The sequence below is a fragment of the Chiloscyllium plagiosum genome, chromosome 25 (genome assembly GCF_004010195.1).
Source record: "Chiloscyllium plagiosum isolate BGI_BamShark_2017 chromosome 25, ASM401019v2, whole genome shotgun sequence".
Taxonomy (NCBI): Eukaryota; Metazoa; Chordata; class Chondrichthyes; order Orectolobiformes; family Hemiscylliidae; genus Chiloscyllium; species Chiloscyllium plagiosum.
The window spans coordinates 48,388,101-48,403,189 of record NC_057734.1 but is presented as its reverse complement, the minus strand read 5'-3'; the positions used below and the strand labels follow the sequence as shown (position 1 = coordinate 48,403,189).

General features: G+C 42.2%; 1 protein-coding gene across 2 annotated transcripts; it reads right to left on the bottom strand.

The window, feature by feature from the left end:
• On the bottom strand, positions 1–14,867 carry LOC122562854 (protein PML-like). Of its 2 annotated transcripts, none has more exons than XM_043716134.1 (6): positions 14,256–14,867; positions 9,716–10,230; positions 6,941–7,518; positions 5,913–5,986; positions 3,911–4,148; positions 1–1,946 (listed from the first exon to the last, which is right to left on the bottom strand). In XM_043716134.1, the coding sequence occupies exons 1-6, from the start codon at positions 14,289–14,291 to the stop codon at positions 1,909–1,911; spliced, it is 1,479 nt and encodes a 492-aa protein (XP_043572069.1). In that variant the 5' UTR covers positions 14,292–14,867; the 3' UTR covers positions 1–1,908. The 2 variants fall into 2 exon arrangements, with proteins under 2 accessions (XP_043572069.1, XP_043572071.1); XM_043716136.1 differs by lacking the exon at positions 14,256–14,867 and adding an exon at positions 11,000–11,101.
• Positions 14,868–15,089: the final 222 nt, after the last annotated feature.

Sequence of the window (15,089 nt, the reverse complement as noted above, 5' to 3'; positions counted from 1 at the left end):
ACAGCACAGGAGAGACTCATCTAGTCTTCTCCCTTCAAGCCAGTTCTGTATCTAAATGGCTAGTTCTCCCTGTAGGAAGAAACATATAGGAGGAGCAAGTACAAGGTTTTTCTTAAATTGCTGACTTCGGCCTTGCAGAATGTCACTGACTGACCACACATTGCCTTCTGAGCACCTCGTGTGAACTCAGCCATTTTCTGAAACCCAAAGGGATTCCACTGCCTCAACATGCAGATGTTGTGTGATCACAAGCAGCACATGTTCCAGGAGAGTTCATGTTATCCTGACAGCAGTTACAATCACTTCATTCTGTGCTGTGGAGTCATTACAGCACACGAGGGCTCATCTGGTATTTTCATTTTCTGATGATATTCATCCTGCCAAAGTGTACAAGATCATACTTCCCCACATTATGCTGCACCTGTCAAATTTTTGCCTGCACACTTATCTATATTCTTTTGAAAATTCCTCAAGTCCTCTTTCATAACTTACTTTGTGAAGAAGATAAAAGAACTGGTGTGGGGGATTTTGAGACACCAGATGTAACTGTGTGGAGCAGAAAGAGAGGTCACTGCAATTGTTTCTCTAGCTACAATTAGTTAAGAATGGAACCAGGTGAGAGCATCCCACTCAGTGGATAATGCTGGGGAGTCATTGGATGAAGATGGTGTGGTTACCATGTTCAAGGCTGCAAACAGCTGAGGAAGGATGAGGAGGAATATTTTTCCTTTATCATGATTATTTATGATGTCATTTGTGACTTGAGTGTTAGATTTTTTTTTGTTTTATTTCACTTTTGGGAGCTGGGCATCAATGGTGGTCAGCATTTATTGCCCGTCTGTAAATGCTGTTGAGAAGGTGATGTCTTCTTGAAACCACTGCAATCCACGTGGAAGGGAATTCCAGGATTTTAACCCTGTGGCAGTGAAGGAACAGTGATATATTTCCAAGTCAGAATGGTGAGTGACTTGAACAGAAATTTGCATGTGATCATAAAACACCTGCTTAAGCACTGCGGATTAATCCCATCTCTGCATTTACTGTAATATGTACCTAGCTTCTCAGTACTTTTCATGATGGTGTACTGGGGGCTATTCTTTACTGTATAAGCATACAGTAATGTACTTGGCCTTCGATTATGTCATGAGACAGTTTAAACAGCGTTGACCAGTATTCAACAATAACAATGGGTCCTGACCTGGGAAAATATTGCATTTGTCACAGTTTCCATTGTGCAATAGATACAGCTTGATTGTTTAAAAATAATGTTTTAGTCCAACAATGTCTAAATATAAATCTTTAAAATAAGGAAATTGCTAGAAGTGAGACCAATATATATATCCAAGAATATGTGAGTGCAGATCGCTGTCCCCCTCTTCCCAATTTCTCTAAATATATTGTGTCATGATCAATCGGGGATCACAATCTAAGTATACCAGGTAGGTCATTTAGAACTGAGATGAGAAATTTCTTCATCCAGAGATTAGTGAGCCTTTGGAATTCACTACTACATAAAGCAGCTGAGCCCAAAACATTGTTTTCAAAAAGGAGAGAGTTGTAGGTTTTGGGGCTCAAAGGATATGAGAAGGAACAGGGGACTGAGTAGGATGATCAGCCATGGTGATATTAAATGGTCCATCTCTGCTCCTGTTTTCTCTGTTTCAGGTTATACAGCACCACATTAACAAACACAGATTGGAGGTATCCTCTCAGTTTTTCCACACTTTTCCTTGTAAATTTTCAATTGTCTTTTGAATCTGCTGAAATTTGTTCTGCCTCCCTTTCAGGCAGTGCACTCCAGTTTGTTACAAATATTAAAGATTGCTTGCTGAAGACAGCTGCTCTCTGCACTTCTGCTTCAAACTTTCCAGACACATATCACATTAGGATGTTCACCTCCGATGAATCTCAGTTGGAATCTTCTGAATCTATTTGTATTAGCTCCACTATAACAGGAAGAAAGAAAGTGTAATAATTGAACAGTGTGTATATATGGTGACACTATGATGTGCTACATCAAATATTGAATTGTAATTTCATCAACTGTTCATACATAGAACTTTTTTTTAAAACAAACACACTTTTGCCTACAAAGGAAACTGACTTTAACTGCGACTTGCACCTGTGAAGTCACATTCCAACCCATGAAGATTCTGACATAAAAAATGACACTCTGGGAGATAGCTCTTTCCAGTCTCATCAAGATGGAGGATGGAGCTGTTAGGAATTAATAGCTGGGAAGTTAGAAACTAATCACCTTCAGCTAAAAGGGACCCTGGCTAAAGATAAGCTCCGGTTGGATGAACTAGCGTCCTTTGTGAATTCACATCCGATTTCTTTGAACAGCTGTTAACCAGGACGAAGAGAGGTCGTGTGACCCAGTTTACTGCACATACTGCATTTTAAAGTCAGAAGCCAAGATATATAAAAGACAACAGTGCTTTCTACTTCTTTTCTCCCTCCCCCATCACTCTCTAAGACCTCTAAAAATACCATTGTGTTTGTGGCTTAAAAGACAGGAAACCTCCTTACTGCCAACAGAAAGCCATAAGGGAAAGTTTCAACCAACAAATATATTGCAGGAGAAAGCCACTATAGCAAAGCAACAGCTTCAGTTAAAAACAAAATCTTTCATTTCAGTCGTGATCTTTAAACTTGTACTAATAAGAGGTGAAAAAATGGTATTGTCAATAAAGTTGTGTTTTCTTTTGCATCCTTTTGGGAACATGTGTGTTTGTGCATATTGAAGAGGAGGAAATTCTACACTTTTCTGTAATTTATAATTTTTTGTGGTTTCAGCAATAAAACAAACTCCTAACTTGTATAACTCCAGAATCAAGTCCAGCAAACCTATTCAAACAGATCTGCACACAATCAAGGTCACGCTGGCAACCCAGCATTCAATTAAAAATTCGAAAACCTAATCCAGTCAAATGAAGAATGAGAAGAAAGGAAACTTATTTGACTCCATGTCATAACAGCGGACGTGTAACTACAGGGCAGCCTCAATTATCCAAATGACACGGACGGGGAGTATTTTATTCGGACAATCGAATGTTTGGATAACGTAGTTTACCCAAGCATCGGGACCTGGAGATCGGATCTTCGGATAACGGAGGTTGTTCTGTACACCAGAAAATACCAACTGAACACACACCGCCTCAAATGGGAATAACAAAGTGTAACAGGGAGGACCACAGAAGAAGCAAAATGAGGTGTTGGAGGGGATCTGAATCGGATGCTCTTTGGAGAGACAGTGTGGATTTGATGGTCTGAATGGACTGCTTCCACACTGTAGGGATTCTATGATTAAGTTGAAGGGCATTCGGTTTAACACCTCTTCTGAAAGATGGTATTCTCGATTTCAGGCTCCCACATTGGCACTGCATATCGAGTATTGTATGGTATGGGGCTTGAACACAACTTGGTAACCCAGATCATCACTAGCTGACACACCAATTGGTTTGACTCAGTAGTCGAACTCTTGCTTGGATCAAAAGGTCATGGGCTCAGATCTCATTCCAGAGGCTCAACATTCAACACTGTCCAAGATGCCAACTTTTGGATAAGACATTTAACTGACCTCTGCCTGTTTACATACAAGATTCCAAAGCACTATACCAGAGATTTCTCCAAGATCCTAGCCAACAGCAAAAATACAAAACTGATTATTATTTATGGGATACAACTGTGTGAAAATTCACTCAATTCAAATAACAACGAAGATTACTTGTCAAACTGAAATCACAGGCTGTGCAGTTCTTTGGAATATCCTGATGACATTCGGAGGACTAAGTGTAAGCTCTTCCTTTCTTGAAGAATATGCAAATTCACCCAATAGTAAATAAAATTGCATAAAAACAGTGTGGAACAGATTTTCAAGTGTTAAAATACTTTTTTAAAAACTCACCTACTGTATCTAGAATGGAAGAATCTGTTTGCTTTTCATTGTCCCGGGCATAGGAAGTGACACTCTCTATGCAAGGGACAGAACTGCATGTACTGTTGTTGGAAGAAGAAATAGTGACAGTTGCCTCTGCACTCTTGCTTGCCTCCTCCTTCACACACTGTTTCATAGGAGGTAGAGTTTCCGCTTGTGCATCACATTTCCTTTTGTCGCAGTATTTCAGAGATCTCTGCATCGAATCCTGAAGAAAGGGTGATTTGTTTTCTGTCAACAAAATGCTTAAACTCTATTCACGTGTATCAATAATTACCCCAAATTCTACATTATGGCCAGACTTTTTCTAGCGCTTTCTGAATACATACATTTTGTCATTAGTCAAATTTAAGAATGTACATGGTTTTAATGGTGACCGTTTCAAATCCCAGGTCGCACAGGACAAACTGCCATATTTGGGAATAAGTAGGATGTTTCATGAACAATGGATGAAGTAAAGAGCAAGGAAGAGTGAAAGGGGGAACAGTGGGGGTTCTGCAAGGAAATGAAAGAAGCGGGTGAAGAAGAAAGGAACAGGGTAAAAGACAAAGGAGGCAAAGCAACAAAGGGGAAGATAGAAAAATAATGTATTCCTACACATGCCTTATGGTTGATATCCCAGACACCACCCTGGGTATCTACTGACCAGTAGCAGGACAGATGGACCAGAAGTATACAAGAGAGGAGACAGTCCTCAAATTGAGTCGGGACCTTCATATGATCAAATCAATGAAGCACAGAGGGTGATAAGGGCACAGAATGTTCTCTAGTTGGGGGATTTCAATATCCATCAATAAGAGTGGCTTACCAGCAACACTACTGATCAAGTTCTTAAAGGACATTGCTGCTTGACTGAGTGTGGCAGGTGGTGTAGGAGCCAACAAGAAACCTACTTAACCTCATCCTCACCTATCTATCTATCACAGATGCAGCTGTCCATGACAGAAACAGTAAGAGCAAAAACTACACAGACTTTCTGGTGACAAAATCCCACATTTATTCTGAAGATACCTTCTGTTGTCTTTCTTTCATTCACTTATGGGATGTGGGCATTGCTATCTGCCCAGCACACATTGAGAACCTGCCTTCTTGAACTGCAGCAGTCCACATTCTGCAGGTAAACTCACATGCCCTTAGGGAGAGAATTCCAGGCACTTGCGCAACACTACCACCGTGCTAAATGGGATAGATTTTGAATAGATCCTGCAATTCAGAAATGGGCATCTATGAGGCTCTGAGTTGTCCTGGAAGTTGCTCAGTGGTTAAAACTGCTGCTTTACAGCACCTGGAAGCTGGGTTTGATTCCACCCTCAGGCACAATCTATGTGGGCTTTCTCCGGTTTCCTCCCGCAGTCCGAATTTGTGCAGGTTAGGCAGACTAGCCATGCTAAATTGCCCATAGTGTCCTGGGATGTGCAGGCTTGTTGGATAAGCCATGGGAAATGCAGGGTTACAGGGATAGGGTAGTGGGGTGGGTCTGGCTGGGCTGCTCTTCAGAGAGTCAGTGTAGACTCGATAGTCCGAATGGCCTGTAAGGATTCTATGAGTTCTTAACACTGAAGTTCAAAACCCATGAAGTCTCATGGCATCAAGTCAACATAGACAAGGAAACCTCCTGCTGAATGCTACCTAACCAGCACAGCTTATGAACAGTACTCCTCCATGTTGAGAGCCCTCATCACAGCATCCAAATAGGAGTTATCTAATAACATTCCAACTAACATTCCCCATAGAAAAAGCCGCATTAGCCAGGAAAAGCTTTCACCATATGACAATCTATTCCACATTCCCCCAAGACTAGTGCCATAAAGTCAGAAGAAGGAAGTATAGAACCAAGTAATTCTTGTGAAATTGTAGTAAGAGCTGGGGGCTTTCTAAGTCTGATCTTGCTTTGTATGATATAGAATTTATTTTGCAAAAAAGTCACCTTAAATCGTTAAGATCTGTAGTGATTATATATACATATATTCACCTTTGTACCACACCTTTCTGGATTATTGTATTGAGGCAACTGTACGTTCTCATCGGGAACTGAGTTTAATTTCACTGAAAAAGAATTAACAGAAGTATCAATGAGGTAAACAACCAAGTCTCAGACTTGAATGAATTGATTAACATCTATTTACCCACATCACACATTCAAAATGTTTCTGAGTGTTGGCCACATTACCAAATTTAAGCACAAAGTTGAAACCATGAAAACATAGGGAGTACAGAGAGCTGTATCCAAGTTATAGATTCCCAATGTATATACATAACTATCTCCTAACTTTTTCACTAAGTACTTTCACCAACAGGCGCCTTAATCTTGAGTCTTTCCTGCCATTGGAACTTTCCCTTCATTGATGACCAGATATTGTAGATGATAAAGTGGTTGCTCAGACACCTTGTGGTCAGGGGGAGGAGTCTGGGCTAGTTACTGGGAGCTGCATTGATTGTGGATTCAGTCAATTCTTATGGATGGGGGACAGGGCCCAGTCATTGAACGTTGAATGATGCTAAGAATATGCAATCTGAGGAACCCTGCTGGACCATTCCTGTTGCTGACACAAGTGACTCGAAATCAAAGTTCCACAGTGAAGTACCAAGCATGTTTTAAAGCATAGTCAGCAAACACTGATTTTTTAAACTCCGTTTTAGATCTATTCACAAGAAAGTCAAACAATAAATACATAGAGCTCATTATACTGCAATGCCCCCAGTGTTAATAAATGTCTTTTCAATACATAAGTTAACAAAATAACTAACCACCCCTGAAGGAGTTCTGTAATAATTAACAAATTAAACTAAAATATCATTTTGTGTAGAGGCACTCCAGTGTCTCATTATACTCCTGAGTAAAACATATCATCAAATTAGTTAAACAGCCACCTTTTAAAGAAGCAAAGTATCTCTTTATACACTTTTGAGAAAACAATCAATCAATGTAGGGCAACGATGGCTTTTAACCTGTTTCCACTGAAAGCAAACAGGAGGTGCAGAGCACAAGTGCTTACTCACTTTTTGAGATGATCAGGTTGCCCAGCATTTTCTTTGGAAGAGCCCAACATTCCTGAAAATTTATCACTGTGTTCTCCATTTGTACATCAAGAGGCTGCTCTCTCTGGAGGCCGAGGAGTGCTGATTTAACAGTTCCTTGAAGTTCCAAGATCTCCTGCTCTGTTGCATAGCGAAGCAACTGGGACACCAAAGTTTTGCTCACAGTCATTCTTTTTAGTGTATTCTCTGTTCTTGTTAAACTTTCCTGCAACTTCTGTACTCTGGCTGAGTGAAGGTCCTTCAGCTCATTCAGTAGCCTGTTCTCTTCCTCCTTCACCTTTTCAATGGCAGCTTTAACTCTTGCATTAATGAGCTCTTCCATTTTATATTTATCATTGTTCAGCTTGTCTACAAGCATCTCCAGGTCCTCCTGCGTTTTACTAAACTTTGTCTCATTCTCTTGTACTGACCCCAGCGTCTCTCTGAGATCGTTCTTGAATGTGACAATCTGCTTCCTGATACCACAGCAGTTGTGGTCCTTATGTTCCAACACCAAGCACAGGACACACAACCACACTGAGCAAGTCCTGCAGTATAGACTGAAAAGAAAGCAGAATTAAAAATTTGATCAGATATTTATGTCCAAAGAGAAGATGGACCTGATCAGGTGTACCCTAGAACCCTGTGGGAAGCTAGGGACGTGACTGCTGGACCTCTTGCTGAGATATTTGTATCATTGATAGTCACAGGTGAGGTGTTGGAAGACTGGAGGTTGGCTAACATGGTGCCACTATTTAAGAAAGGTGATAAGAACAAGCCAGGGAACTATAGACTGGTGAGCCTAACGTCGGTGGTGGGTAAGTTTAGATTCATCATCTTTAGATTTAGCTGTTGGAGGGAAGCCTAAGGGACAGGATGTACATGTATTTGGAAAGGCAAGGACTTATTAGGGATAGTCAGCATGGCTTTGTGCGTGGGAAATCATCTCACAAACTTGATTGAGTTTTTTGAATAAGAAACAAAGAGGGTTGATGAGGTCAGAGCATTAGATGTGATCTATATGGACTTCAGTAAGATGTTTGACAAGGTTCCCCTTGGGAAACTGGTTAGCAAGGTTAGATCTCATGGAATACAGGGAGAACTAACCATTTGGATAAAGAACTGGCTCAAAGGTAGAAGACAGAGGGTGATGGTGGAGGAATGTTTTCCAGACTTGGAGGCCTGTGATCAGTGGAGTGCCACAAGGATCGGTGCTGGGTCCACTACTTTTCGTCATGAATATAAATGATTTGGATATGAACATAGGAGGTATAGTTAGTAAGTTTGCAGATGACTCCAAAATTGGAGATGTGGTGGACAGCGAAGAAGGTTACCTCAGATTACAACTGGATTTTGATAGATGGGCCAATGGACTGAGGAGTGGCAGATGGAGTCTAATTTAGATAAATGCGAGGTGCTGCATTTTGGGAAAGCAAATCTTAGCAGGACTTATAAACTGAATGATAAGGCCCCAGGGAATGGTAAGGCCCCAACAAAGAGACCTCGGAGTGCCGGTTCATAGCTCCTTGAAAGTGGAGTTGCTGGTAGATAGGATAGTGAAGAAGGCGTTTGGCATGCTTTCCTTTATTGGTCAGAGTACTGAGAATAGGAGATGGGAGGTCATGTTGCAGCTGTACAGGACATTGGTTAGGCCACTTTTGGAATACTGTGTGCAATTCTGGTCTCCTTCCTATCAGAAGGACGTTGTGAAACTTAATAGGGTTCAGAAAAGATTCATGACGATGTTGCCAGGGTTGGAGGATTTTAGCTATAGGGAGAGAGTGAATAGGCTAGGGCTGTTTTCCCTGGAGTCTGAGGGGTGACCTTATAAAGGTTTATAAAATCATGAGGGGCATGGATAGGATAAATAGACAAAGTCTTTTCCCTGGGATCGGGGAGTCCAGAACTAGAGGTCGTAGGTTTAGGTTGAGAGGGGAAAGATATAAAAAGGACTTAAGGGACAATTTTTCACGTAGAGGGTGGTTCATGTGTGGAATGGGCTGCCAGAGGAAGTAGTGAAGGCTAGTACAATTGCAACTTTTAAAAAGGATTTGTATGGGTAGATGAATAGGAAGGGTTTAGAGGGATATGCGCCGGGTGCTGGCAGGTGGGATTAGATTGGGGTGCGATATCTCATCAGCATGGATGAGTTGGATCTAAGGGTCTATTTCCATGCTGTACATCTCTATGACTCTATATGTAGTTCTCTTCTTGCACTGGTTACCCCACATCACACATTTTCCCTCAGTAACAGGCTGTTCCACTGTGTACCAGCCACATTACCTCAGCAAGGGATAAATTAACCCTTGACCATCCACAAGCTCAAATGAAGGGTTTGACTGCCTTCATCCAGGCCAGCCAACAATGTACTATTCACATTCCCCAAGGGTCGAAAAGACGCCACATTCCCCTAGCAAGGATCGAACTAAATCCTAGTCATCCATATTCCTTGAGAATCAGAATGACCCCATCACCAGCATTCCTGAAGAACCTGAATTCCCCGTGGCGATTATAATGACCCCTGACCTCACATCCTTTGCTGATGGCTCAATTGGAGATTATGAGAGTAGCCAAAGTTAGACTTTTTCCTCTAAATCCACTGAGTAAGGTGCAGCACTTTCTATTCACATTCCTCGAACCATCTCTCTCAGAATTGTGGAGCTAATACTTCATTGAAGCCCAAATGGGGAGAAGCTAAAACTGCAATGAAAAACTTCACAAGAAACCGCAAGGCCATCCCTCAGGAGGTGACATTACCTAATTTGCTGATCATCATGAGTACTGCAAAAAAGATGCTTTGGTCTTGTAAGGATCTTCAAGAACTCATCAGAGTCCAGTTTTCTCAGTGTCCCCAAGGTCTGAACATGCTTCTGATGATCGATCATCAGCACTTGATGTATGTGAAAGCACTTGCTGCACAGGAACTTGTCACACTCAAGGCACATGAACTCCGGAGGAGTGCTGGCCTCAGGAGAAGTGCTGGCTTCACAGGAGGTACAGGACAGCTCTGCAGTGTCAAGAATCTGATGATGTTTCTTCACTTTGTCCTGTAGATTTGCCACAAGTATGTTGTCCTGTAAGGAGCTAGGATCTCCCCTAGTCACCATCTCACAGATGGGACATTTGACACCTGTTCCACTCCTTTCTTGCTGCAGGCAATCTACACAAAAGGTATGAAGACACTGGAGAAGTTTGGGCTTGGTGACTGGTTGGTTGCAGAGCAAACACTGAAAACATTCCTCAACTCTTACTTCTGATCCAGTCGCCATAGCCTGAAACAAGAAGAAACCTTTTAAGACAAGCATAAGGACAAGAGTGATGTAATAGCCTATGACTTTCTTGTCAACTGCCAAGACTGATATTATTATAGAACAGCCTCTCCCTGGCAGGTTTAGTGTTTCTAGCTATGTCATAGAGTCCAAACACCCCTGCAGTGATGTGAACTATGCGGCCAATTTACCCGACAGCATCACTGTGGACTGAGCAGAAGTTAACACAAAAACAGTGAGTAGCAAGCCATCCAGACCCTCAAACCGCTGCTCTGCCATTCAAGCATATCACAGCTGATATGTATCTTAAACCCATTTACTTGCGTTCACACCATATCTTTTGAATTCCTTGTTTAATTAAAATTTGTCAGTGCTTACTTAGGACTGATTGTTTTATTTGTCTGAACTCCCTTTCCAGAGCATGGTGAGGGTGAAGTTAGTGAATATTTTTAAGGTAGAGGCAGAGATTCTTGACTAACAAGCAAGTCTGTGGTTATAAGGGAGTGGACAGGAACGTGAAAGTAAGGCTACAATCAGAATTTGTGTGGGAACAAAATGATGTAGTGGTAATGTTATTCGACTAACAACCCAGAATGCCAGGCCAACGTTCTGTGGATGTCGGTTTGCATCACACCATGGTAGATGGTGGCATTTGAATTCAATAAAATTTGAAATGAAGAGCTGACCTACTGGTGACATTTAACCATCAATTGTCATAAAAATCCATCCAGTTCACCAATGTCCTTTAGAGAAGGAAATTTGCTGTCCTTACCTGATCTGACTACTTGTGAATGCAGACTCTCAACGATGTCTTAACTCTCCTCTGAGCAATTAGGGAATGGGCAATAAATGCTGCCCTAGCCAGTGATGCCTAGATCTGAATAAAATAATAAAACAAAATTTTAAAAAGCTATGATCTTGTTTGGTTGTGCAAGCCCAAAGGACTATATGGTCTAATCTTGTACATAATTGGTATAATTGTAAGTACATTGTTGAAAATTTCAACGGAGCCCCACTATCCCAATAGTGAATTCCCAATTTCCATTGGGCTTCATGTGAAGTACTCCCTGATTTCACTCCTGAAAAACCTGGCTCTAATTCAGAGATTGTGTTCCCTCTTTCTGGATATCTTCAACAGATGAAACAGAGAAATCACGTCTACACATCTCTATTCAATCATTTTAAACATAGCAAGTAGATCACCTCTCAATTTTGAAATTCAGACTCAGTCCCTTTGACCAAACTTTGGATCACTAACCTAATAACTCGAAGTGCCTTGGTGTCAAATTTCATTTGATAATGATTGTTTTGAACTATGAGACACCTTACTGAATTAAAGGTGCTACATAAATATAAGTTGTTCATATAAATTGTTTTTTTTTATGCCCAGCATCAGGTCCAAGACCTTGCTGAGGTGCAATACCCAAAGCTGAAGGCAGACCTTGCAATGCGGTTTGGACACAGCCTTGCACAAATGAAATAATGCTGCATTCTCAATTAGATTGCTGAGATTACACTCCCTTGTTTTTCCTGGAACAACATCAATAACTGTATGTAAGAAGTCCTGGGCAGAGCTTACAGCCTGATAGGTTAGAAGACAGACCCTCCTCACAAAGCTAATAAAATTCAGCTCATCATTTCAGCCTTAAGGATACTTGACCAACTCTGGAGGCAAAGACCCTGAAATTGCTGCTGCTGCTGCTACAACAACACCCCTCTGCTGCTTAGCAGTAACTACAGTATTAGCTTTTAATATTTGTTTAAAAGTACTATTGTGTCAGAGTCCCTGCAGATGGGAGTGATAACCTAAAAAGATCAGCAACTCTGATCCCATGCAAATGCATATTGTACCTTTCACAATCTCAAGATATCTTGTAGAGTTGTAACAGTAATTAAATGTTTTTGAAACGTAATCACTGTCCTAATGGAGGAAACAGCAGCTATTTTGCACATGGCAAGATCCCGGAGACAGGAATGTTTTAATCACCTGTCCCATTAGCTTAGCTCTCTAAAGCTTTCGTATTCACTATCTGTCTAAATGTCTTTTAAATGATGTAACTGTACCAGCATCTACCACTTCCTTTGGCAGTTTATTCTGCATACAACCCACCCTCTGTGTGGAAAAGGTTGCCCCTCAGGTCCCTTTTAAATCTTTCTCCTCTCACCTTAAATTGATTGGCCAGCATCCTGAGGATAAATCCCCTGCTTTTCTTTCTGTTTTTGTCATGGGACATTGTACAGCTACCTGCCAGGCCAGATAGAGCCTCAATTTCGCTATCTAATCTCATGGACAGCACCTCCCACACTGCAGCACTACCTCACTACCACATTCGCTAAGCATCATCAGAGGCCAGAGGCTGAGGCAGGGGTAAGGATTGATCAGAAGGTTCTAAGGATGTCTGGTTTTGAGGACTGAGGAAAGCCACTGCACTTAATCTGGGTGATGTAGAAAGGAATTTATCTCCTGGATCCAACCACCTTTTGCTTCTCTGATCCTGGAAAAGTCAGCCAGCTAGGGTTAAATTTAAAATACTTGCTAAACATGAGTATACAGAATGTAAGAACAAGGAACAGCTAAAGGCCTTTTAGCCCCTTGAATCTGCTCCACCATTTATCCAGTTCAGAGCTGATCTGGTTTTGGTCTCAACTCCTGTTTCCTAGCACATCCACCCCATGACTCATAACTCCCCTGTATTTTTAAAATCTGTCAAATTCGGCCTTGAATAAATTTGATGGCTCAGCCTCCATTGTTCTTTATGGAAGAAAATTCCATACACTAACAATACTGAGCAAATAAATTCCTCCTCATCTTAAATAGAAGACCCCTTAATTTTAAGGCATCTCCTAATTCTCAATTTTCCCGTGGGAGGGAAATCCCCTCAGCATCTAGCGTGATTCTCTCCCCCACCCAGGATTTTCATAAAATCCTCAGTGTGAGAACAGCCCATTAGGCCCAACAAGATGAAAGTGAGGACTGCAGATGCTGGAGATCAGAGTCAAGATTAGAGTGGTACTGGAAAAGCACAGCAGGTCAGGCAGCATCTGAGGAGCAGGAAAGTCTGCATTTCAGGCAGGAGTTCTTCCTCATTCCTGATGAAATATCGATTTTCCTGCTCCTCGGATGCTGCTTGACCTGCTCTGCTTTTCCAGCACCACTCTAATCTTGACATTAGGTCCAACAAGTCCACGCTGACCCTCTGGAGAGTAATCATTCCAGACCAATTCCCCTATCCTCATATTCTACATGTACCCCTGATTAATGTGGAGAAAGTGAGGACTGCAGATGCTGGAGATCAGAGCTGAAAAATGTGTTGCTGGAAAAGCGCAGCAGGCCAGGCAGCATCCAAGGAGCAGGAGAATCCTGAAGAAGGGCTTATGCCTGAAACGTCGATTCTCCTGCTCCTTGGATGCTGCCTGACCTGCTGCGCTTTTCCAGCAACACATTTTTCAGCTCTGATTAATGCACCTAACTTACACATCTCTGAAAACCATGGGCAAGTTAGCATGGCCAACTCACCTAACCTGCTTATCTTTGGATTTTGGGAGAAAACACATTTAGACAGGGGGAGAATGTGCAAACTCCACAGTCACCCGAGGCTGGAATCGAACCTCTGTCTCTGGCGATGTGAGGCAGTGTGCTCTGCCCGATATTGTATGTTTTCACCTCTCTTTCTAAACGCCAATGAGCGTAGGCCCTACTTGCTCGAAAAGCTTTCCTCAGAAGAAACATGGAACCCTTTAAAAACATCTACATTTGCTGTGAGTGGACCGGCTGAGAGGACCATGTGCTGCTTCCATTTAAACTAGCCTAAAATTCAAGTGTTTTGAACTCTCGAAAATCCCACCGAAACTCCCCATTCTGGGGGGAGAAATGCAAACTCCCCACGTCTTGCTCCTGAGGGGGGGGGGGGGAGGGAGGCTCTGGAACCAGCAGCCTAAAGGCTGCAATTGAAAACGTGTCCCTGTGCCGATCTCCGCCGACGCAGTAGCCAGTCCACCCGAGTGCCCGTCGGTAAAGGAATACTTGCAATTGCGGTCCGGTCTGATTGCTGCTCGTTCGACATCACTCAAGCTGGGAAAACGAAACTGTGATGAGCGACGGATGGGGAAGGTCTGTGTGACCGTTCAAGAAGCTGCCGGGTGATTGGAACAAGTCACTGCCTGAAAGCCTCGGACCCAATCGCCTAATTCTCAAAGCAAGCATTGACGGTGGACCAAGAGTTTCACTTTCGGAGTGTCATACATGATGTCATGACAAAGTTACTTCCGAAGGAGTGTTTTTTTTTAAATGTGATTATTTTTTATGTATTATTGTAATTAATCAACCAGGGATGTCATTACATACTGAAATTAAAACAAAGCTGGAAATCACAGAGGGCCAAGGCAGCATCCTTGGACAGAGAGCAAGCTAACGTTTCCAAGTCCAGATGACTTTATCAGGGCTGAAGTGAAGTGTGGAGGGGGCAGCATTTATGCAATAGTTGGGGTATGGGTGAGAAAGGATGTTGATAGATCGGTTTAAGAGATCGGAATATGGCAATGGCAGAACAATGGCGTGTTTAACTGCCAGACTTGAAAGAACAGACAATCCCACTGGGGTGAGGAGGGGAAAGAGAGTGGCAGAGATTGTAAAAGGTAAAGCTAAAAGGGAAGGAATGGATTCACTGTTTGAAGGTGTTAAACTCAATGTTGAGCCCAGAAGGTTGTAAAGTGCCTAGTTTGACGATGAGATTGCCATTATCATTTAAACACAGTGTCCTGCTTGCATGCCCACCTGTCTGTCTCCTGCGTGCGACCTCATTGACCCCAGCCCCGCACTGCCTGGCCTACCCTGCTCCCCAAGATCCACAAGCCCAACTATC